Genomic DNA, 25,336 nt, shown 5'->3' with positions numbered 1-25,336 from the left:
TCAGTGGTTTTGTGGGTGTCACTGAGTAAGAAAAACACACTTGGTTTCTTGTAAGTCTCTGCATCTGTCCTAAATTACAGAATTATAGTCATGTCGTATTTCAAACATTTGAACAAATCACCTTTTTATTTAAATTTAATAACTACATATTAAATATATACCACATTCCAAGAACTGCTTTCAGTGCAGCAGGATGAAAGAGAGCAGAGAACAGCAGAGGAACAGGAAGCTCTGAGTGACACTCTGAGCACTGTTACACAGATCCCCCCAACAACATGTGATACTATAACCAGGGCCAAACGAATCTGATGGATCCTCACACCTGCGTTTAGATGCACATCCTTTCAAAGTGTGTGACTGATAGTGATTTCCTAGAGAAAGGTAAGAAAACAGAAGTCATAAATAAAAATAAAAAAAGAGGTGACATGGTAAAACAGACTAAACTGACCTTTTCTTTAGGGAATTCATTCTATTTAGAAAATACAAAATAAGACCTCTAATTTTTACATCATGCTTTTATGGTAACACAAAGATAAAAATGTCCAGTGGCAAAACATTTCTTTATTCTTCTTTTATTGCTGTTCTCACCCTTTGCAGTGAAGCAGTAGTCTTCATCCCTCACACAACTCTGTATTTGGGAGCAGTTCTCCTTTTCACAAGTGTAACATATCTTCCCATTAGAATAATCAACATAGTCATAGCCATAGGTCGAATCTGTAAAGGGAACAATCTATCATTGTTATTTTATACAATGTAACATGTAATCAAACATTTCTTTAGCTATTGGATTTAACAAAGTGCATCTAAAAATTAAATTAACAGATTTAAAGAATGTTTCAAAAAGAATCTAGTTTTAACAGAAGCTAGAAAATCTGACCTATATAGGCTATGTATAATCAACAGGAATCGACTGCTGAAATCGTGGTTTGGCCGACAAGTCTTTATAAAAGAGCTTAATGAAACATTATGAAAAAAAGCTTAGTTCCTAAGTTAAAATGTGACTAAAATGTAACATTCGCATAAAACATTACTGAATGTACTGAAAGTTTTCATGGGAAAAAACACTGAAATATGTAATTTTGATTATTACATTTTTCTTTGTTTAAGGACAAATTCCAATATTCCAATATCCAAGTAAACCTCCTCCAAAAATGAGAATTTCTAAGACATTCTAAGCATCATTTTTAGAGCACACTGTAGCATATACCTGAGTATTGGCTGATACCGGAGTCATCTTGTTGATTGCACAAGTCGGTGTCGCAGCACTGGATGGAAAATGAGTCACATTCATTTGGCATTGCACAACCTGTAGCAGTGGTCACTTCTTCACCTTAATAATACAAAACTATGAATTAAAGAACAGCTCTTCAATGTAATGTAAAAAAGAAAACATATAGTGAGGTCAGTTAATGACAAAAAGGAATTTCAAAATAATAAATTTCGAAACTTAGGCCTATCTGTGCCAATTCTGATCTTGGTGTAATACACTTTAGAGAGGCTAAATAAAAGCCAACCTTACATTAAAATCAAGTCTCCTCAACAACAAAATAGTCTGATGTCATGAAACTGCTGTGCAATGTTTTTGTTGTTCAAACTTATTAGGTATTATTGAACATGTAAAGAGCCATAAATGACATTCATTATTATGACATGCAGTCAACACTTACAGAAGTATATCAGTATACTTTTGAAACCAAAGCAGTGCTGACACATTTGCAGATGAATTACCACTACCTAAATTGGTCAAAGACGTGAACTAGTTTGCGGAAGTTGTTTGGTATGTCATGCTATACCTTCAACAATGTCCAAATCTACTACCAAACTTCTACCTAGCTTTTCAGCAAATTGGTCTAAATTCTGCCAAGAAAAAGGGAACAATCACTTGGCAAAAAAAAAAAAAAAATAAGAAAACAGTAAGATGCTTTTTGTCATGTGATAAGTTTCACTCGACCAGCACCAGTAAATTAAACCAGTAATTCTGCACTTACAAAAAGATTCTGAGCTTTCATATTTGGATATTCCTCTGCTTGCACACATGCTATGTTCGTCGTCACATGTTATCTGGTTTTCACAGGGACCTTCTGGTTGATCCTGGCAATCATAACAGTCCAGACAGAATCCTTACATGACAAAGAGACATAGAGAGACATTCAGTGACGTCCGTATTTACATAAAAAAAAAAAAACATATTAAATATGCTGTATGTTTACTGTACCTCCAGTGACAAGAATGAAAAAAAGAGCGATGGTGACTTGCAGATGCATCTTGTGACCGAACAAGGATGAACAATTCATTCGTCTTTTAAGTCTGCTCAGAAATGGGAGGGTTTTGCACACTAGTGTATCCCACATCAAAAACAAGCCACTGATGCTTGACCCCCTTCACAAACACTCACCTCTACAAAACTGACTTCTGCTGTGAGAAAATGCTGCACTGTGTGATCACGAATTCATCTCTGCATTATGTGATAGTAGATGTAGGTGTTTAGACAATGAACAACCTGCTGAATATCCAGGCTTGTTTTGCTCATTTCAGCAGGTTGGACAGCAGGAAAAATGACCAAAAATTCTCTGCAACCATGAAACCACACACATGCATTTTTAATAAAAAGAAACAAAGTTAAGGTAAAAAAATATATATAAATATAAATGTAATATCATTTAACATTAATATCAAATGTACACACAAATCTGGTTTGTAAATGGACTCTCTGCTTTCATCTGCTGTCAGGAAACACTAAATACAGACTCAGAAGCACTTCAACAATCAAAGGGTTTTTTCTTGTTTACCAGAAAGTTTTTCTTTCATTTAAATAATAGAACATGAAAAATTTAAGAGGCTGCAGTGTTGGTTCAACAGTTAAAATCAGTCTGTTATGTCAACATGTTTTTTTTCCTCAACTGTGGAAATTAAACTTCCCCCGAAAGATATCGTAAAACTTGAAATCACCTATATTGTGGGAAGCAGCCAGTGGTTCCTATTTGAAAACAACTTTATTATTGAAAATAATAATTCTTAATAAAATGTAAACAACATAAACAATGGAGAGTCAATGGAAAGTGTTAAAAGGCGAACACAGCTGTATGTGTCATTCTATAATTAGGGGTACATTTAGAATTTGACAATGTGAAGAAAAATGTGAAGTTTCCTTTTTCACAAAAACCCAAACATGAGCTGACATAGCTGCTTCAAAACAATCTATATTGTATGAAGTGCTATATAAATAAAGGTGATCTGCAGGAATATGTGCATAAAATACCATCTATGTTTGCTACTGTCCACCATGTTACACAGTTGACAGGTAACTTAGTTGACATTTGTAGTGTTTTGGGCCTGTACTCAACATGGAAGCCTAGAACTACTGTGCATATGGTATGTTTAGATATATATTTTCATAAACAAAACATAAGTTTTAATTAAATTGTCTCTTGTTTAAATTTGCAGCAATAATACTTGTGTAACACAGTTGACAGTCAATTAATTCACTCTTGACACAAGTTTGCTACACTGACCAAAATTATAAATGCAACACTTTTGTTTTTGCCCCAATTTTTCATGAGCTGAACTCTAAGACTTGATCAGGTTAAGAGTTGATCAGGCTGTTGATTGTGGCCTTTGGAATGTTGGTCCACTCCTCTTCAATGGCTGTGCGAAGTTGCTGGATATTGTCAGGAGCTGGAACACACTGTCGTATAACGCCAATCCAGAGCATCCTAAACATGCTCAATGGATGACATGTCCGGTGAGTATGCTGACCATGCAAGAACTGGATGTTTTCAACTTCCAAGAATTGTGTAAAGATCCTTGCAACATGGGGCTGTGCATTATCATGCTGCAACATGAGGTGATGGTTGTAGATGAATGGCACAACAATGGGCCTCAGGATCTCATCACGCTATCTCTGTGCATTCAAAATGGCATCAATAAAATGCACCTGTGTTCGCTGTCCATGGGCCACTAGATCCACAATGTTGACATCAGCAAACCGCTCACCCACACGACGCCATACACACGGTCTACCATCTGCCCTGTACAGTGAAAACCGGGATTCATCCGTGAAGAGAACACCTCTTAAAAGTGCCAGATGGCATCGAATGTGAGCATTTGCCCACTCAAGTCGGTTACAACGACAAACTGCAGTGAGATCGAGACCCCAATGAGGATGACGAGAATGCAGATAAGCTTCCCCGAGATGGTTTCTGACAGTTTGTGCAGAAATTCTTTGGTTATGCAAACCGATTGTTGCAGCAGCTGTCCGGGTGGCTGGTCTCAGATGATCTTGAAGGTGAAGATGCTGGATGTGGAGGTCGTGGGCTGGTGTGGTTACATGTGGTGTGCGGTTGTGAAGCCGGTTGGATGTATGCCAAATTCTCTGAAATGTCTTATAATACCTGCAGAAGGCAGCCAATAGAAATACGTCTCTATCGGAGCGCATCCTGCAGTTTTTTGTCATTCATTATAACAAAGTGTAGAGATGATGTAAATAACAGATTCAGGATGCAGTGTAGAGAGCTTCATTAATTAAAATTTATGTTTCTGAGATCACAATAAGTGACAGTTTTTAATGGTTATAAAGCGAATTTGCAAAAATGAAATTGAATTCATACAACATTATTCATTTTATACAAAAGTTAATATTAAGTGACTTTGATTTTAGGAACACTGTTGTCTGATTGTGCTCTGTTTCATCAACAAAAACAGTTCCAAAATAGTTCCATCTCCAAGCAAATACAGCGCTGTTTCATTTATGAATGTATCTGTGTTTTTGAACAAATCTAGTGAGTCAATGATTCAATGGTCCACTCATAAAGAGAGTCACTTGCTTTGTTCATAAATGAATCAGCCGTTTGAACGAATCGGTTGAATCAATGATTCAGTGGCAAAGACAGAGACTGGCAGTTTCAGTTTAATTTTCAAAGCATAACCTGAGTGATTTAAATCGTTTACTATTTCTATATTCAAAACTCTATTTAAAACATTAATCTTATAACATTGTTATTATGAAATGCATTAATGCCACCTTTGAATCTTGTCCAAAAATCTGTAAATATTCCATAATACCACATTTGTGCTCTTCTCTGCCATGCGAAGATAAATTGTTGTTGCTGATTTCATTATACTGGTAGCTTATTCTTCCTGATTGTATTTTATTATTTGAATTTAATTTGTTGTTTAACTAAAATTTTTGATAAAAGTTTATAAATGTAACAGGGGGGAGCTGGGTGGGTCCCGGACCTCCCATAAGCATTAGGGGCCCCCCATAACACCCAAAAATATATAATTGGGGGGTCCTCTGGTTTTTCAAAAAAAATATAGTACTTCAAACATAAAACTAGTGAAAATGAAATGAAATGAAAGATTCGATTGCTGTATTAAATTTCGACCTGCTCAGGTTAAATCAAATTTTATTTTTACGCGTTTTAATGGTTTAAATCCTTTAAACTTTTTTATATTTTAATTTTTTAATGCTCAAACTATGGCGGCCGCGTCGGAGCGCGTGCACAAAATGGCGGCGATGGAGGAGCCCGTTCACAAAATAGCGGCGAAGACAGTGCTCCATCACGTCACAGCTGCCATACCAGAGCCAAGTCACGTTGCAGCTGTGTTTCCTGAGTTCAGTCAAGTTGAGGCTGCGTTTCCTGAGTCAAGTCAAGTTTCTAAGTCAAGTCAAGCTTTTAAGTCTGCGCATTTATAACACTATAGTTTGTATTATACCACCTTTTCATCAAGTTACAAAAAAACTAGCTATGAGAGGGTGTTTCCAAACATTGTTCTCTCTTCTGACTGCCAATATCAGTCTCTCTCAATTTTTTTCCTTTGATTGAAAGTCATAAAAACACCATTGTGTAGTTTTTCTTTTGCTATTTGAGCAAATGGGAATGCAACAAATATGTTTGTGGTACTCTCGGATTTTACCCAACTATGACGACTTCCGCTATGAGAAACCCGGAAATGTGAGAAAGGTCCTAATGAATCTTGACATTGTCATCCAGGAATATATACACACACTGCATCAGTTAGGGTTTAAAGCACTGTTGCCAAACATGCCAGAAACATGTTTAATCACTGAAAAATTATTCAATCCTAAAATCCTAAAAATATTTGCTTATTTAAGTCAAAAGTCGGAAGTCAGTGAACATATCAGGGGTGAAGGAGCTGAACACGCATGTTATTCTAGGCCAAAACACCAACACCACTGAGGAGACTAAATACCAGAAATGATTAAATGATAATCATAAATGATTAAAAGCGATTCAGTAATGATTCATTGTTAATATTATCTCAAGGCTGCTCTGTCCTTTTATCTCTTAAATAGATGCACTCATGTATTTACTCTTTTACACATTCACACTGCGCTGAAGCTGTTTTGGGTGAGAAACTGAAACCACCCGGCTAGACAGCTAGATGGCTACATATGCACATTTTACTCACACCTTATAATTAACAGTTATATTTTTTCCTATCCATATACGGTAAACATATAACCTGGGAATGTCCCAGGTTGATGATGTTTGCATAAATAATCTTCCTGAATAAAGTTGAGAATGCTTTGCATGCCAACTTAGCACTTTTTCAGACTAAGCTAGCAACTTGTTTTTCAAAAAGCACCTTGCAACAATTTTAGTTATTTTTAAAAATTATTTGCCAACTTTTGGAAAGTGACTCAAATGATAAAAAAAAGGCATGCATTTTCCCCCTCAACTACACAAAAAGAAGCTATTGAACTGCTGGCCAGCTGAGTACCACATCAGCCTGTAAAGAGCTGCCAATACACACATCACATGTGAACCAAGTTGCACTTTTTCAATACACCTTGTTATTGATCTGCTCCTATAATTGTTGATCAGTTAAGTACACTGTAAAAGCCAGTTAACACTGTTGGATCAGGGTGTTGCCTGTCTGTTGCCATTGGTCGGAGTTTGTTGTCACCAGACTAAACATGTTAAAACAGCGTTTGTTGGTGTCTGTTGAGGCAGTGTGATCATGACTATTTTTCATAAAATTCTAAATCCAACAGCCAACTTGTTAGTTGGTGTTTGTTGGCGTCTGTGTGGTGTGAATGGGCCTTAAGAAAAAAAAAATAGGCCGAAAAATAGAAAGAGTACTGGTAATACTCTGTCAAAACATTAGCTGTTTGTCCACAGACACAAAATGCAATGTGTAATTAAAAAGACCAATGTGTAAGTAAAACACCAGTGAAACAATTAACTTTTTCACTCACCAGCCAATTTAGCTACTACATTTTTAATTTACTGGCCATTTACAACTTCTACTAGCCCAAAAAATTAAATAAATTAAAAACGAGCTGGTCTTCCAGCCTGATCAGCTAAAGAAGTGGCCAAAACCCCTCTAAAACCAGCCTGAACTTTTCAACCCCTCAATGAAAGTCTATGGAATTTTGGATGGTTTTTAAAGTCCGGTTTTCGGAACAGCCTGCAGATCTGACCCGAATTTGGTGGTTGTAGCTGTACTTCTAGGAGGAGATACTGACTACATTTTGGCTCAGAAGAAGCTTAAATAACATGAGTTACTTGGCTTTTTCAGAGAAGGGTATAACTGCAGCCTGGAGATCTCCAAATGATGGCGGGAACTCCAAAGCGGGGTGGACGCTCCAAAATAGGGCATGGATTCCTCCAATTTACAGACAGGCACATGACATGCATGCGCAATATCTGTCCTAAATTACAGAATTATAGTCGTGTTGTATTTCAAATCACCTTTTTATTTAATAACTACATATTAAATATCCGCTGCACTCAAAGAACTGCTTTCAGTGCAGCAGGATGAAAGAGAGCAGAGAACAGCAGAGGAACAGGAAGCTCTGAGTGATACCGTTGTGAGCACCGTTACACAGGTTTCCTGAACAACATGTGATATTATCACCAGGCCCAAACCAGTTTCGTGGATCCTCACACATGCGTTCAGAGGCACATCCTTTAGTCAGTGATTGATATTGATTTTCTAGAGAAAAGAAAGAAAACAGAAGTCATAAATAAATGAAAAACAAGCATGGCAAAACAGCCTAAACTAATGTTGTCTTTAGGGAATTCATTATATTCAAAAAATAAGAAGTAAGACCTCTGATTTTTACATTATGCTTTTATGTTAACACAAAGGCGCATTGACAAGGAAAAATGTCTAATGACAAAACATTTCTTTATTCTTCTTTTATTGCTGTTCTCACCCTTTGCAGTGAAGCAGTAGTCTTCATCCCTCACACAACTCTGTATTTGGGAGCAGTTCTCCTCTTCACAAGTGTAACATATCTTCCCTTCAGGACAATCAACATAGTAAGGGTCATAGGGCAAATCTTAAAGGGAACAATCTATAATTTTTATTTTATACAATGTAACATGTAATCAAACATTTCTTTAGCTATTGGATTTAACAAAGTGCATCTAAAAATTAAATTCAGAGATTTAAAGAATGTTTCAAAAAGAATCTAGTTTTAACAGAAGCTAGAAAATCTGACCTATATAGGCTATGTATAATCAATACAAAGATTATTTAAACCACAATCCACATCTAGGATTGACTGCTGAAACAGTGGTTTGGCCGACGGGTCTTTATAAAAGAGCGCTTAATGAAACATTATGAAAAAAAGCTTAGTTCCTAAGTTAGAATGTGACTAACAATATGTTTACAGAACATTCTCATAAAACATTACTCAATGTACTTTTATGGGAAAAAACATTTAAATACGTAATTTTGATTATTACATTTTTCTAGTTTCAAGGACAAATTCCACTATTTCAATATTCAACTAAAACCTTTTCCAAAAAATGAGAATTTCTAAGACTTCATAACAATCTAAGGATCATTTTTAGAGCACACTGTAGCATTTACCTGAGTATTGGCTGATACCGGAGTCATTTTGTTCATTGCACAAGTCGGTGTCGCAGCACAGGACAGACAAGTCACATTCATTTGGCATTGCACAACCTGTAGCAGTGGTCACTTCGTCCCCTTAATAATACAAAACTATGAATTAATGAACAGCTCTTCAATGTAATGGAAAAAAAGAAAACATATAGTAAGGTCAGTTAATGACAAAAATGAAATTTATTTCGATAGTAACTCACGGCCTATCTGTGCCAATTTTAATCTTGGTGTAATACACTTTAGAAATGCTAAATAAAAGCCAACCTTACATTAAAATCAGGTCTCCTCAACAACAAAATAGTCTGATGTCATGAAACTGCTGCGCAATGTTTTTGTTGTCCAAACTTAAGTATTATTGAACATGTAAAGAGCCATAAATGACATTCATTATTATGACATGCAGTCATCACTTACAGAAGTATATTAGCATACTTTTGAAACTAAAGCAGTGCTGACACATTTGCAGATGAAGTACTACTACCTAAATTGGTCAAAGACGTGAACTAGTTTGAGGAAGTTGTTTGGTATGTCATGCTATACCTTCAACAATGTCCAACCATTGATACAACCATTGATACAACCATTGATACAAATCTACTACCAAACTTCTACCTAGCTTTTCAGCAAATTGGTCTAAATTCTGCCAAGAAAAAGGGAACAATCACTTGGCAGAAAAAAAATAAATAAATAAAAATAAGAAAACAGTAAGATGCTTTTTGTCATGTGATAAGTTTCACTCGAGCAGCACCAGTAAATTAAACCAGTAATTCTGCACTTACCAAGATATACTGAGCTTTCATATTTAGATATTTCTCTACTTGCACACTTGCTGTGTTCATCGTCACGTTATCTGGTTTTCACAGGGATCTTCTGGTTGATCCTGGCAATCATAACAGTCCAGACAGAATCCTTACATGACAAAGAGACATAGAGAGACATTCAGTGACGTCCGTATTTACATTAAAAAAAAAACATATTATATATGCTGTATGTTTACTGTACCTCCAGTGACAAGAATGAAAAAAAGAGCGATGGTGACTTGCAGATGCATCTTGTGACCGAACAAGGATGAACAATTCATTCGTCTTTTAAGTCTGCTCAGAAATGGGAGGGTTTTGCACACTAGTGTATCCCACATCAAAAACAAGCCACTGATGCTTGACCCCCTTCACAAACACTCACCTCTACAAAACTGACTTCTGCTGTGAGAAAATGCTGCACTGTGTGATCACGAATTCATCTCTGCATTATGTGATAGTAGATGTAGGTGTTTAGACAATGAACAACCTGCTGAATATCCAGGCTTGTTTTGCTCATTTCAGCAGGTTGGACAGCAGGAAAAATGACCAAAAATTCTCTGAAACCATGAAACCACACACATGCATTTTTAATAAAAAGAAACAAAGTTAAGGTAAAAAAAAAAATATATAAATATAAATGTAATATGATTTAACATTAATATCAAATGTACACGCAAATCTGGTTCGTAAATAGACTCTCTGCTGTCATCTGCTGTCAGGAAACACTAAATACAGACTCGGAAGCACTTCAACAACCAAAGGGTTTTTTTTTCTTGTTTACCAGAAAGTTTTTCTTTCATTTAAATAATAGAACATGAAAAATTTGAGAGGCTGCAGTGTTGGTTCAACAGTTAAAATCAGTCTGTTATGGTCTGTTCCATATGAAAGGTTACTTTGTCAACATGTTTTTTTTCCTCAACTGTGGAAATTAAACTTCCCCCGAAAGATATCGTAAAACTTGAAATCACCATTATCATGCTGCAACATGAGGTGATGGTTGTAGATGAATGCCACAACAATGGGCCTCAGGATCTCATCACGTTATCTCTGTGCATTCAAAATGGCATCAATAAAATGCACCTGTGTTCGCTGTCCATGGGCCACTAGATCCACAACGTTGACATCAGCAAACCGCTCACCCACACGACGCCATACACGCGGTCCACCATCTGCCCTGTACAGTGAAAACCAGGCTTCATCCGTGAAGAGAACACCTCTTCAAAGTGCCAGACTGCATCGAATGTGAGCATTTGCCCACTCAAGTCGGTTACGATGACAAACTGCAGTGAGATCGAGACCCCGATGAGGACAACGAGCATGCAGATAAGCTTCCCCGAGATGGTTTCTGCCAGTTTGTGCAGAAATTCTTTGGTTATGCAAACCGATTGTTGCAGCAGCTGTCCGGGTGGCTGGTCTCAGATGATCTTGAAGGTGAAGATGCTGGATGTGGAGGTCGTGGGCTGGTGTGGTTACACGTGGTGTGCGGTTGTGAGGCCGGTTGGATGTATGCCAAATTCTCTGAAATGCCTTTGGAGACGGCTTATGGTAGAGAAATGAAAATTCAATTCATGGGTAACAGCTCTGGTTTTATCCTGTGTGATAAAACTGCACATTTTAGAGTGGCCTTTTATTGTGTCCACCCTAAGACACACCTGTGCAATAATCATGCTGTCTAATCAGCATCTTGATATGCCACACCTGTGAGGTGGATGGATTATTTCGGCAAAGGAGAAGTGCTCACTAACACAGATTTAGACAGATTTGTGAACAACATTTGAGAGAAACAGGCTTTTTGTGTACATAGAAAAAGTCTTAGATCTTTGAGTTCAGCTCATAAAAAATGTGGGCAAAAACAAAAGTGTTGCGTTTAGAATTTTGGTCAGTGTAGTTTAACCGATATTAGGGGAAAGAGAGAGAACATAACTTATAGTGACTCATCCATGTGCTTTTAGAGGAAATATCATCATACTGTGCAAATTAGGTGAAAATGGGACAAACCAAATAAACAAATGTTTTGATAACCTAATCTAACTGACACCAAAACTATGAAATTAATTTATATTTGAGGTAAGTTTCATGCTTAAATACAGAATAGAATGAGCAACTTTACAAAATCGGACCGCTGAATACCAGGGTTGTTTGTGATATGAACATCATTTTTGAACTAAAGATATGGCCTTTTCAACATACAGTAGTGTGATTGGGAAAAATATAATTGTGTAGTAAAAAATTAAGCATCAGGGCTTTATATTGTTGAAAATATATTAAAAATATACTTCACGGACATGAGATGTACCCACAATTGTAGAATGACCCACTATTTCAGAGTATACAGACTGTGTTCATCTGTGTAAGTGGACTGAAACACTGGAGCTTGACTGCTGGATTCAGTGCAGCAGAATGAAGGAGAGCAGAGAACAACAGAGGAACAGGAAGCGCTGAGTGACACTCTTAATGGCGTTATCCATGAAGCTCTGATTGACACTCTTAACGCTGTTATACGTTAAGCTCTGTGTGACACTCTTAACGCCATTATCCATGAAGGTCTGAGTGACACTCTGAGCAACGTTACACAGGTTGCCTTCACAACATATGATGTTCCCATTAAATCCTAAAATCTCTCCTGGCTCCTGATCACAGGCAGATTTAGATGCACATCCTTTTGTATCCACTAACTGATGTGAAGAAGGTTCTGATAAAAAAAATGAAAACAGAAACTGAGTCCATTGAATATATATATATATATATATATAAATAAAAAGAATCAGCATTTCATTATTAAACTTACCATATGCAGTAAAGCAGTAGTTTTCATTCCCCCAACAACTCACTGTTTTTGAGCAGTCCTCCTCGTCACAAGTGTAACATCTCTTTCCATTAAGGTTTTGAGACAACGAACCTGCATGAAATATATTTTTTTAGATATAACATTACCCCTCCCAGTCTAATTTTGCAAGATTTACCAGAGATGGCATTCCAAAATGTATATTATATGGTACTTTATTTGGAAATTAAAGTGGTTGCAATATTTTAACCATTCAAACAACTACAAAAGTGATCCTAGTTCTGCATATAAATGTAGTACAATACAGACTAAAAACGTGGCAGAATATTTGTGTCTATATTTGTGTCTATGGTTAGCTGCACAATGTCGTCTTTTGTGATTGGCCATAATACCTGCAGAATGCAGTCAATAGAAATGCTTCTCTATCGGAGCGCGTCCTGCAGACTGCAGCTTTTGTTATTCATTATAACAAACAAAATGTACAGACGATATAATAATGGATTTAGTACGCAGTTTAGAAAGCTTCATTAATTAAAATGTACATTTCTGAGATGACAATAAGTGACAGTTTTTAATGATTATAAAGCGAATTTGCAAAATTAAAATTGAATTCATACAATATTATTAATTTTATACAAAAGTTAATATTAAGTGACTTCCATTGTAGGAACACTGTTGTCTGATTGTGCTCTATTTCATCAACAAAAATAGTTCCAAAATAGTTCCATCTCCCAGCAAATACAGAGCTGTTTTTTTTATGAATGAATCTGTGTTTTTGAACAAATCTAATGAGTCAATGGCCCACTCATAAAGAGAGTCACTTGCTTCATTCATAAACGAATCAGCCGTTTGAATGAATCATTTGAATCAATGATTCAGTGGCAAAGACAGAGACTGGCAGTTTCAGTTTAATTTTCAAAGCATAACCTGAGTCATTTAAATCGTTTAATATTTCTATATTCAAAACTCTATTTAAAACATTAATCTTATAACATTGTTATTATGAAATGCATTAATGCTACCTTTGAATCTTGTCCAAAAATCTGTAAATATTCCAAAATACCACATTTGTGCTCTTCTCTGCCATGCAAAGATAAATTGTTGTTGCTGACTTCATTATACTGGTAACTTATTCTTCCTGATTGTATTTTATTATTTGAATTTAATTTATTATTTAATAAAAAATTTTGCTAAAAGTTATAAATGTAAAATTTGTGACATACATTAAATAAAAGTTAGAAAAATTGTATGACAAAGGTTAAAAAAAACATTAAGGAATCAAATATCGCCTTATAATGGGAAAGGTCATTTATGTAATTGATCAAGTGTTCCTACATTTTTTTTTTTTGAAGTAGGAGCACAAGTGCTCCTGAAAAGAAATGTAAGTATAGAGTCCATAAAAAAGTAATGTTCCTTTTAAAAACTAACTGCAAATGTTCATGCAAAGTGTAAACTATTAAATATAATCTACAAATCATGCAATTCTGTACCACTAAACACTTAAGTCATTAATGATGTTTTCATTATAACGTGCAAATTCACACACAACGTATCTTTAATTTGGCCATATTTATAGCTTTGTCTAAATATCTTAATATGCCTGTCTTAATATCCAAGAAGGTTTAGACAAAGTATGAAATAAGTTTAATGTTATTATAGATTATAAAGGGTTTTATAATTTAAATATATCTGAAAGGTTCAGACCAATAATCAGCTCTAAACCCTGGCCACTCACTGATTATCACTTATTTCATGGTCAAAAAAAGGATGATACCTGGATCAGCATTGCAGTGGTCTGTGTCACAGCACTTGTTAATATATTCTCTTATCCAGCACCCTGTGCCAACAGACCAGCTTTTACAATCAGGTGAACTAGCACACCCTTTGGACACGGTTTCCTGCTGTGCACCTGCATAAAAAAGAGAAATGAATAAGTGATCCATTCTTGCTCATACTACATAAAATACATTATACACTGAGGTCAGTCATGAGTCACGACACAAATGAACACCAAACACTATTTAACAAGTCACCATCCATTTTCATTTTATAAAAAAAAATCAGTTTGGACGTCTCCTTACATAACCCTTCCCTTACATAGAAACGTCCTCATTTGTAAAAATGACACATAAACACACTTTTAGTTCAAAAGTTTTTAAGTTGTAAAAAGGCAGAATACATAAATACCTAAAATCCCTATAAATGTTCACATGCAAACGTAAATGTATTTTAACTTTGTCATCACTATAAAATGTGAATAAACAGACTATAAAGATGAAGTAGCACAATACCTGTGCCGGGGCATTTAGCGTGTTTGTACTTAATACGGATTGGGATCCTTGCGCGTTCCCGTTGCCCATTATCTGCCTTTTCTCTATGCGGTCCTATCAAAATAAAAGGCAATACGGGAAAAAAGCACCATATCACTTAAATGGGAAACTGAGACACTTTGAGTTGACATCTTGTTGGTATGACATTTTTGAGCATATGTGGAAAGTTTATTTACTGCTAAATTAACTAGTTGAAATACTAAAAATAAGAAATACATGACCAGTTACATGACTTATAAAAATTCTCTTATGCTTTTATATATATTCTGCCATTTAATTATGATGAATAAAAAAATAACAACATACATGCGAGTTCAACAACTAAATATTAACAGTAAAAGTGCACTTCATCGTATTCAACTCACCAAAGTAGTCCACTGTTTTTGTGCTTATGCATTTGCCAGAACATCTCCGTGTCCGTGTACAATGCTGAGCTGACTGGCAATCATAACAGATCAGAGACAATCCTTAAATGACAAAAAGACAGAGAGAGACATTCAACGACCTATTCACACCTACACATATTTTCAAAAAGCTGTGTGTTTACTGTACCTCCAGTGAGAAGAATGAAAACAACAACAATGGAGACCTGCAGATGCATCTTGTAGCGAAACGACAATGAACAGACACCAGTAGACCACATCAAAAACAAGACACTGACGCTTTACTACTTCCTACATACACTCACCTCTACACATCTGTGTTCTGCAGTGAGCAAAGGCTGCTTCATGCCGCAAAATTACTGTTTCAGTCACATATTCAAACCACAGTAACTTATCATTTGTTTATAAATGTTTAAATGTTTATATTATAATGAATATTGAATGCTATTTTTAGAGTGTGTGCTCATCTATTGGATGTTTCCTATCAGATGTCAAATAGACATCTATTAGATGTTTAAGATGTGTCTGTCAGATATTTGTACACAAAAGATGCTTTCCATACCAAGTGATCTCTAACAGACGTCTTGCAGACATCTGGGATGTCTGTTAAAGATCACTTGATCTGGAAAGCATCTGCTGTGTACAAACATCTGACAAACGTCTGTAAGCTGTCAGTTTTACATACATTCTAAACCATAAACATCTTAAAGACATCTACAAGATGTCTATTCAACATCTGATAGAAGACGTCGTATAGACATATTGCAGATGAGCAAACACTCTAAAAAATATGTCTTGCAGATGTAAATGCATATGTCAAATAGATGTCTCTGAGATGTATGTGTGCTATCAGGGTACACAGCAGATGCTTTCCAGATCAAGTGATCTTTAACAGATGTTATGCAGACGTATATGGGCTATCTGGGATGTCTGCTAAAGATCACTTGATCTGGAAAGCATCTGCTGTGTACAAACATCTGACAGATGTCTATTTTATATACATTTTAAACCATAAACATCTTAAAGACATCTAATAGATGTCTATTCAACATCTGATAGTAGATGTCCTATAGACATATCGCAGATGAGCAAACACTCTAAAAAAAACACATCTTGCAGATGTAAATGCATACGTCAAATAGATGTCTCCAAGATGTATGTGTGCTATCAGGGTACACAGCAGATGCTTTCCAGATCAAGTGATCTTTAACAGAGGTCTTGCAGACATCTGGGATGTCTGCTAAAGATCACTTAATCTGGAAAGCGTCTACTGTGTACAACCATCTGACAGATGTCTATAAGATGTCAGTTTTACATACATTCTAAATCATAAACATCTTAAAGACATCTAATAGACGTGTATTTGATATCTGATAGAAAACGTTCTATAGCGTATAGCTGATATAGCTCTCGTAATCCTTTGACATGGTTAAAATCAATGAATGTTTACTGTCGCCGATTAAGTTTCCCTCTAGTGGGCGTAGTTCTCAGAGTAATATGACATGTTGCGCTCTACATTTGTGTCCTTAAACGCTAGTTTTTTGGGTCGACAGCTTATAAAAATGTAGTTCTGTTGTTTTGTTTAGCTTGTTTACTGTATACATACATTTTTTTGTTATATGTCAGAAATGGCAAGGAGGCAGCTTCCCACAACACAAGTCAGTGGAGAGCATTGGATTGTTTTTTCCCAGGTTATAACAGTTTTTATGTTGAAGAGCAAGACTGTGGCAACCTAATGTCTAAATGCTACAGCTTATGAAATAAATAAACATAAATTAAATGCTAAATAAGCTAATAAGCTTTTTAATTAATCATTAAAACATACAGAAGTCAATGGAAAGTCCAGCTACAGTAAAACAAACACCTGCGTGTTTAAAATCTAATGCGGATGCTTATGTGTGAAATTTGCACAGGTTTGACCTACTTACACCACCAAATATGGCCTCCTAATGTACATAAAAACTGCCTCCGTAATTCAAATGACTAAATAAACATACTGAACCAAGTTTTATTAAAAATGTAAAAATGCATAACATTTTTAGTAAGGGATCAGTTTAGTGGCTAGATTAGGATTAGTAAATATCAATAGCACAGTATAAAATCCAGTGTGCCTATGTACATGTTCTCATAATGGTAATGTGTGACTGTGGTTTTGTGGTTTTTACTGAGTAAGAAAAACACACTTGGTTTCTTATAAGTCTCTGCACAAGAGCATCTGCTAAATGGTTTAAATTACAGAATCATAGTCATGTTGTATTATTTAAAAATTTTAAAAAAAATCACCTTTTTTATCTACCTTTTATCTACTGTACTCCAAAACTTGTAATGTTTAATATTGTCATATTTACATTTTTTCATTAAAGCATTGTATTAAATTGTGGCCATTTCAGATTCTTTCAGTGTGGCAGGATAAAGGACAGCAGGGAACAGCTAAGGAACAGGAAGCTCCATCTCCCAGTGATGCTGTTTTTCTTATGAGTGACACCGTTACACAGGTTCCCCCAACAACATGTGATGTTTTCACCAAGTTCTTTCCATTTTAGTGGATCATCACAGATGTGTCCAGAGGCACATCCTTTTACATTCTGTGATTTATACTGATTTCCTAGAGAAAAGAAAGAAAACTGAAGTCATAAATAAAAAAAACAAGCAGAGGTGACATGGCAAAAACAGTAAAAACCGGCCTTGTCTTTAGGGAATTTACTGTACTGAATAATAAACTGAATAATAAATAAGACCTAATTTTTACATCTTGAATAATGGTAATACAAAGGTACAAAGGTGCATTGATGAGGAAAAATGTCTAATGGCAAAACATTTCTTTAATTTCTTTAATCTTCTACTGCTATTCTTACCATTCGCAGTGAAGCAGTAGTCATCCCTTTCACATCTCACTGTTTGTGAGCAATCCTCCTCATAACACGTGAAACATCTCCTCTCATGATCGAAAAAACAAGATGATTAAGGAAAAAATCTGCGAAGGAAACAATCTTTGATTTTTATTTTAGAAAATGTAACATGTAATTTTACAAAAACAGACATTCCAAAGAACATTCCAAAGAGTATCTAGTTTCAAAGGAAGCAAGAAAATCGAGATTCATAAAAAAAAAACCCTTATACTCACTTCTGCTGTAAGTGAAGCAGGATCACGGATGATTTGTGCGAACATAGACAGATATATGTAGATCAGGAGGCGCATTCCCTTCACAAACAAATGTAATACAATGCATCTCCAGCGGCTCAGATGTCAGGAGTAAATGACGACCACTGTGTTCATTATTACATCCAGCAACACAACACCTCAATCTGAGATATTCCTGTCTAACTTACATCCCTGCTCCATCATTGAAACAATGGAGGTCGGACTGTTACAGCTGATCTGAGGTAAGGCACTCATGTCAATCAACTATCGTGGGAGCGGCCCCTGTCGGTGTGACGGCACAACGCTGGGTCATTTTTCTTCAGCGAAATAAAGGTTTGTATACATTTTATTTTAAAGGTGCTTCTACTAAGTACTGAGTTAAGTTTGTACTTATTTCAGTATTTATTATTTGTAATAAATCCGTGACCCTGTACCACAAAACCAGTCATATACAAATTCTGAAATCTGAATAAATAAGCTTTCCATTGATGTGTGGTTTGTTAGGATAGGACAATATTTGGCCAAGATGCAACTATTTGAAAATCTGAAATCTGAGGGCGCAAAAAAATCAAAATACTGAGAAAATCGCCTTTAAAGTTGTCCAAATGAAGTTCTTAGCAATGCATATAACTAATAAAAAATTAAGTTTTGAGATATTTACGGTGGGAAATTAACAAAATATCTTCATGCAACATGATCTTTACTTAATACCCTAATGATTTTTGCTATAAAATAAAAAATCGACAATTTTGACCCATACAATGTATTTTTGGCTATTGCTACAAATATACCCGTGCTACTAAAGGTTTTGTGGTCCAGGGTCACATTTACGAAGTTGTGACAATTCTATTTTTGCTTTGTCATTATGGTGTATGGAGTGTAGATTAATGAGGAAAAAAAAAATTAATTTAAGGCAGTTTAACATAAGGCAGCAACATAACAAAATGTGAAAAACATGAAGGGGTATGAATACTTTCGCATATATATATATATATGTGTGCGTACCTACGTTAACACTAAAAACTCTATGAACTTTCATAAATGTCATCATTAGATGTGAATAAACTGGCTATAAAGATAGCACTATACCTGTTCCGGGGCACGTGGTGTGTTTGTCATTCCGGATCAGATTGTTCATAACAATCCAGAGAGAATCCTTAAATGACAAAGAGACAGAGGGATACGTTCAATGACTTATTCACACACAAATATCTTCAGTATGTTGTATGTTTTCTCTACGTCCAGTGAGAAGAATGAATAGAAGAACAGCGGAGACTCACAGACACATCTTGTGAGGGAACAAGAGTTGGGAGAGTTGTTGTCTTTCGTCACTGGCTGTCAGTCGCCCACATCAAAAACACTCGCTTCTCGCTACTTTCGCTACTTTCACATTCTCAGTCGCACATTCAAACCGCAAACATTTATCATTCATTCATAAATCACAAATATTTTCATTTTATTACAGTAGTTTACCAGTGATCAATTTACAGAAAACTCTCAAAAACCTGCTGAAAAAACATCCAGATTGGGTTTGCTGTAAGATCAGCGGACAAGGCTGTTTTTTAGCAAAATAAGAGAACTTAAAATTGATAAGTGAAATATAAAATTTTAGTTAAAAGATGTACTCACCCTCATGTCGGTCCTAATTTCTTCTGAGGAAAATTTTAGCAGAATGTTCATCCTGCTCTTTTCATAGAATCCAAGTAAAAAAATGTGTCTTGCACGTTTGGTATCCACTGTTTTTGACCAAACTAATATTACAGCAGCCAAAGGCAACTATAACCAAACCATCATCAACAACGTTGTGCTTTGTTTGGAAGGCGGCTTCACAGAGCACGTTCTCAAAGTGTTGCCATGTCTATTTATTGTAAGCATTTTTTGTCTTTTATTTAGGCTTGGCTCATGAAGCAATCCAATTTCTGGAGTTCATAAAGTAGGCATAAGTGTCTTATTTTCCATATAAAGCATTTGTATCTGTTTAGATTTATAATTGACTTATATCTAGTTTGCTGGGGTTTTTTTCCAGCAAGATTTGGCAACACTAATGAGTCGAAGCTCATGTCATTTTTCACACCATGTGCACATACAGCATTAACTAGTTGTTTGCATCCCTGGATATTACCGCTGGTTGTTTAACATTTCTGTCATAACACAATTGTCAAATATGAAATGTTTAGCTGCTTAGATCTCACTTTTGGACTGTCTTGGACTGAAATTCACACTCGGCTTCTGTAAACAGTACATCTGCAGTCATTTTGACATTGTCCTTTATCTTGGCATTGTATAATACCTTTGCAGCACCAGTCTATACATATATACAGTAGTCAACATTTGGATTAAAACCTTTTATCAAAGTTGTCCTAAAAACAAAACACTACCCGTTCTTGTCTTAGGACAACTCTGATTTGAACTTTTTTGATTCACTTCAAATGTTGACTACTGTAATCAGTCAATACATCTCTTAAAATATCTGATATGATAAGATTAAGATTGAAATATGTTTATCGAGATATTTTAAAATGTCATATGACTCCTCAAAAATGCAACAATGTGTCTTTTAAATACCCATATACAGCTATATATTAAAAAAACACACACACACACACAGATAAATTTATATAAAATGTATGTATTTTTTCTTTTTATTTAGAAATGTTTTATATATATAAATTATTTTTATGTTTATTTATATTTTTATGCATCTTTTTATATTTTTTATTTTTTATTATTTTTTATAGCTTTGTATTGTATTGTATATTATTATTATTATTATATTTATTTGTTATTATTTTATTGTTAATAGCTTTATATATTTTAATAACTTTTTATATATTGTTTTTAATAGCTTTATATTTTAATATACTATTTTTTTGTTGAGCACTTCATTTCTTTATTTGTTAGTATTTTTAATAGCTTTATATTTTATTTTTTTTGTTGAGCACTTAATTTATTTGTTTGTTATTATTGTTAATAATTTTATATATTTTAATAGCTTTTTATATATGTAAGTATTTTAATAGCTTTATATTTTAATATATTATTTTTATGTTGAGCATTTAATTAATTTATTTAATATTTTTAATAGCTTTATATATTCTAATATATTATTTTTTGTTGAGAACTTTATGTTATTATTTTAACAGTTTTTTATATATTGTTAGTCTTTTTAATAGCTTTATATTTTAATCTATTATTTTTTTGTTGAGCACTTAATTTATTAGTTATTATTTTTAATATCTTTATATTTTAATATTTTTTGTTGTGCACTAAATTTATTTGTTTTTTAGTATTGTTATCAGCTTTATATATTTTAATAGCTTTTTATATTTTGTTAGTATTTTTAATAGCTTTATATTTTAATATATTATTTTCTGTTGAGCACTTAATTTATTAGTTATTATTTTTAATAGCTTTATATTTTAATATTTTTTGTTGTGCACTAAATTTATTTGTTTTTTATTATTGTTAACATCTTCATATATTTTAATAGCTTTTTCTATTTTGTTAGTATTTTTAATAGCTTTCTGTTTTAATATATTATTTTTTGTTGAGCACTTAATTTATTTGTTACTATTTTAATAGCTTTATATATTTTAAAAGCTTTTTATATATTGTTAGTATTTTTAATAGCTTTATATTTTAATATATTATTTTTTGTTGAGCACTTCATTTATTTGTTATTATTTTTAATAGCTTTATATATTTTAATAGCTTTTTATATATTGTTAGTATTTTTAATAGGTTTATATTTTAATTGTTTTTTTGTTGAGCACTTAATTTATTTGTTTGTTATTATTGTTAATAGCTTTATATATTTTAATAGCTTTTTATATGTTGTTAGTATTTTAATAGGTTTATATTTTAATATATTATTTTTTTGTTGAGCACTTTATTTATTTATTATTTTTAATAGCTTCATATATTTTAATAGCTTTTTATATATTGTTAGTATTTTTAATAGCTTTATATTTTAATCTATAATTTTTTTGATGAGCACTTAATTTATTTGTTATTATTTTTAATAGCTTTATATTTTAATATTTGTTTTGTTGAGCACTTAATTTATTTATTATTTTTAATAGCTTTATATATTTTAATAGCTTTTTATATATTGTTAGTATTTTTAATAGCTTTATATTTTAATATATTATTTTTTGTTGAGCACTTAATTTATTTATTATTTTTAATAGCTTTATATATTTTAATAGCTTTTTATATATTGTTAGTATTTTTAATAGCTTTATATTTTAATATATTATTTTTGGTTGAGCACTTAATTTATTTGTTATTATTGTTAATAGCTTTATATATTTTAATAGCTTTTTATATATTGTTAGTATTTTAATAGCTTTATATTTTAATATATTATTTTTTTGTTGAGCACTTTATTTATTATTTTTAATAGCTTTATATTTTAATCTATAATTTTTTTGATGAGCACTTAATTTATTTGTTATTATTTCTGATAGCTTTATATTTTAATATTTTTTTTGTTGAGCACTTAATTTATTTGTTTGTTATTATTGTTAATAGCTTTATATATTTTAATAGCTTTTTATATATGTAAGTATTTTAATAGCTTTATATTTTAATATATTATTTTTATGTTGAGCATTTAATTAATTAATTTTTTATTTTTAATAGCTTTATATATTTTAATAGCTCTTTATATATTGTTAGTATTTTAATATCTTTATATTTTAATATATTACTTTTTGTTGAGCACTTAATTTATTTATTATTTTTAATAGCTTTATATATTTTAATAGCTTTTATATATTGTTAGTATTTTAATAACTTTATATTTTAATATATTATTTTTTGTTGAGCACTTAATTTATTTATTTGCTATTATTTTTAATAGCTTTATATATTTTAATAGCTTTTTATATATTGTTAGTATTTTTAATAGGTTTATATTTTAATATATATATATTTTTTTGTTGAGCACTTAATTTATTTATTTGTTATTATTTTTAATAGCTTTATATATTTTAATAGCTTTTTATATATTGTTAGTATTTTTAATAGCTTTATATTTTAATTTATAATTTTTTTGTTGAGCACTTTATTTATTTGTTATTATTTTTAATAGCTTTATATAATTTAATAGCTTTTTATATATTGTTAGTATTTTTAATAGCTTTATATTTGAAAATTTTGTTATATATATTATTATATTATATTATATTATATTATATTATATTATATTATATTATATTATATTATATTATTATTGATTTTTTGTTTTTGTTGTAGATTTTTTTTTAGTTTTTTTTTGTTAGTTTTAGTTTTTTTTTTTTTTAAGTTTTTTTAGATTAGTTTTTTATATTTTAAAATATTGTTATTATTATATTATATTATATTATATTATTATTGATTTTTTTTTGTTTTTTTTTTTTTTTTTTTTTTTTGTCTGTTTGTTAGTTTTGGGGGGGTTGTTTGTTTTTGTTTTTTAAAGTTTTTTTTAGATTTTTTTTTTTTTTTCTCTGGTTGAGGTCTAGGATCTTGTCATCAGGTTACATTTCCACTTGTGCAACCTGTTTTCTGGTGTCTTGAAAAATCATTGGGTGTCTGTCATGGCTGTCGCTGAGCTTCCTGTCATTTACCTGCCATTCCTGTCATTATTATACACCACTTCTTTTCGTCTTGTCTGCACTCTGGAACAAAAACAGAAATTAGGTTTACAATTAAAATATATAGAACATATAAAATATATCAAAGAAAGACCATAAAGAACATAAGCAAAACTACATCAGAAGATATAAACATTCAGTGTTAAAATTGGTCACTTGCAGCAAATGCTAGCATAAGAATACTAATGTCTGATAATTAAATCAAAACAAATCAAAATATACTTCAAAATCATCAAAATGTATTTACCATGAACCAGTCGTGGAGACTGAGATTCTCCAGTTCAATCCGCTGCTTTGGATCGATCTGCAGACAACAATGAATAAAATGGCAGCATTCCTCCGACAGGCCATCTTTGGACCAGGTGTTATCGTTGATCTTGCTCGCGTCTTGTCGTTTTGGGAAATCTCCACACAAGATTACAAACAAGAGGATCCCGAGCGACCACACTGTCGCTGGTTCCCCGTTGTACTTGCCCGTCATGAAATACTCAGGAGGGCAGTACTCTCTTATGCCTGAAGGAAATAGATTTTATTTCCATTAACACAACATTCAATATATTCATTATCATGCAAGAAATAACTATGTGAGTTTAAGACCCACTTAACAGCTTTGAGGGATCATACATACCAGTAAAGGACCTGTAACCTAAGTTGGAGAGGACTGCACCACAGCCAAAGCCCATTAATTTGACTTTGAGTGTGTCCGGGTTGATCAAAAGGTTTTCAGGCGTGATATCCCGGGGCAGCACTCCACGTAGGCAGCATGTTTGAGCTGCAATTATCGTCTGGCGCATGATGACCCACGCCACTTCCTCTTTAACGGTCCCCATGTTCTGCAGGAGAAACCAGCTCAGTTCCTCAAAGGGAACGGGCCGCTCCAGGACCAAAACGTAGTGATCAGGCTCCACATGCCAGTCCAGAAGCTGAACGATTTCCTGAACTCTGGGGCCTTCGTTTGCCATAATTGAAAGTGCGATTTCTAATGGAAGAGGCTTGGAACAAGCGTCCTAGAAGAAAGACAGTTGTTATGGTTAGACAGATATAAGGACAAAACATTGGCAAAAACAGATTGTTAATGCTAATATGAGATGTTTGAAATTGAAAACAGTGACTGAGAGGAGAAACAGAGAGAGCACAGCCTACTTACAATGCTGATGAACTTGGTGTTCCAGGTCGGGACAAATTTCACCGCCACCTGATCAACAAAACACACAAGAGATGTAAGATTTACAATTCATTTGTGAGCACAGCTCACATCATTTTGATCATAACCCTAAACAGAATAGTTGCATAAGTCAGACGAGTATAATACATAATTATCTAAAGTATTGAAAATTGATACCTGTAGGCCATCGTTCAAACGAGACGCTGCATAAG

The 25,336-nt window shown here is 33.3% G+C and overlaps 2 protein-coding genes and 1 long non-coding RNA gene across 7 annotated transcripts; all 3 read right to left on the bottom strand.

Annotated features, from left to right (window-relative positions):
* Positions 1-124: 124 nt before the first annotated feature.
* Positions 125-15,683, bottom strand: LOC127152087 (four and a half LIM domains protein 1-like). 5 transcript variants are annotated; one of them, XM_051092505.1, is made up of 10 exons: positions 15,351-15,683; positions 15,164-15,265; positions 14,760-14,852; positions 14,243-14,377; positions 12,472-12,582; positions 9,886-12,375; positions 9,663-9,792; positions 8,848-8,967; positions 8,186-8,272; positions 125-371 (listed from the first exon to the last, which is right to left on the bottom strand). In XM_051092505.1, the coding sequence occupies exons 1-6, from the start codon at positions 15,439-15,441 to the stop codon at positions 12,071-12,073; spliced, it is 837 nt and encodes a 278-aa protein (XP_050948462.1). In that variant the 5' UTR covers positions 15,442-15,683; the 3' UTR covers positions 125-371; positions 8,186-8,272; positions 8,848-8,967; positions 9,663-9,792; positions 9,886-12,070. The 5 variants fall into 5 exon arrangements, with proteins under 5 accessions (XP_050948462.1, XP_050948463.1, XP_050948464.1 ...); XM_051092506.1 differs by lacking the exons at positions 8,186-8,272; positions 8,848-8,967; positions 9,663-9,792 and adding exons at positions 589-714; positions 1,208-1,330; positions 1,989-2,120; XM_051092507.1 differs by lacking the exons at positions 8,186-8,272; positions 8,848-8,967; positions 9,663-9,792 and adding exons at positions 589-714; positions 1,208-1,330; positions 1,989-2,307 and having other exon boundaries at positions 10,066-12,375.
* A 2,000-nt stretch (positions 15,684-17,683) lies between these two features.
* On the bottom strand, positions 17,684-19,297 carry LOC127152095 (uncharacterized). Its single transcript, XR_007825039.1, has 3 exons — positions 18,306-19,297; positions 18,037-18,155; positions 17,684-17,786 (listed from the first exon to the last, which is right to left on the bottom strand). It is a non-coding gene; the product is annotated as an uncharacterized LOC127152095 (long non-coding RNA).
* A 4,469-nt stretch (positions 19,298-23,766) lies between these two features.
* LOC127152197 (serine/threonine-protein kinase pim-3-like) lies at positions 23,767-25,334 on the bottom strand (the record flags this gene model as incomplete). The annotated part of the gene is made up of 5 exons (XM_051092695.1): positions 23,767-23,983; positions 24,207-24,472; positions 24,588-24,966; positions 25,107-25,154; positions 25,302-25,334. Coding segments are annotated over 5 exons (759 nt in total), but the record flags the coding sequence as incomplete, so codon positions are not given.
* Between the last annotated feature and the right edge of the window lie 2 nt (positions 25,335-25,336).

Source organism: Labeo rohita, chromosome 21 (assembly GCF_022985175.1).
Source record: "Labeo rohita strain BAU-BD-2019 chromosome 21, IGBB_LRoh.1.0, whole genome shotgun sequence".
NCBI lineage: Eukaryota > Metazoa > Chordata > Actinopteri > Cypriniformes > Cyprinidae > Labeo > Labeo rohita.
The sequence above is the reverse complement of the archived record's forward strand: the minus strand, read 5'-3'. Positions and strand labels throughout refer to the sequence as shown.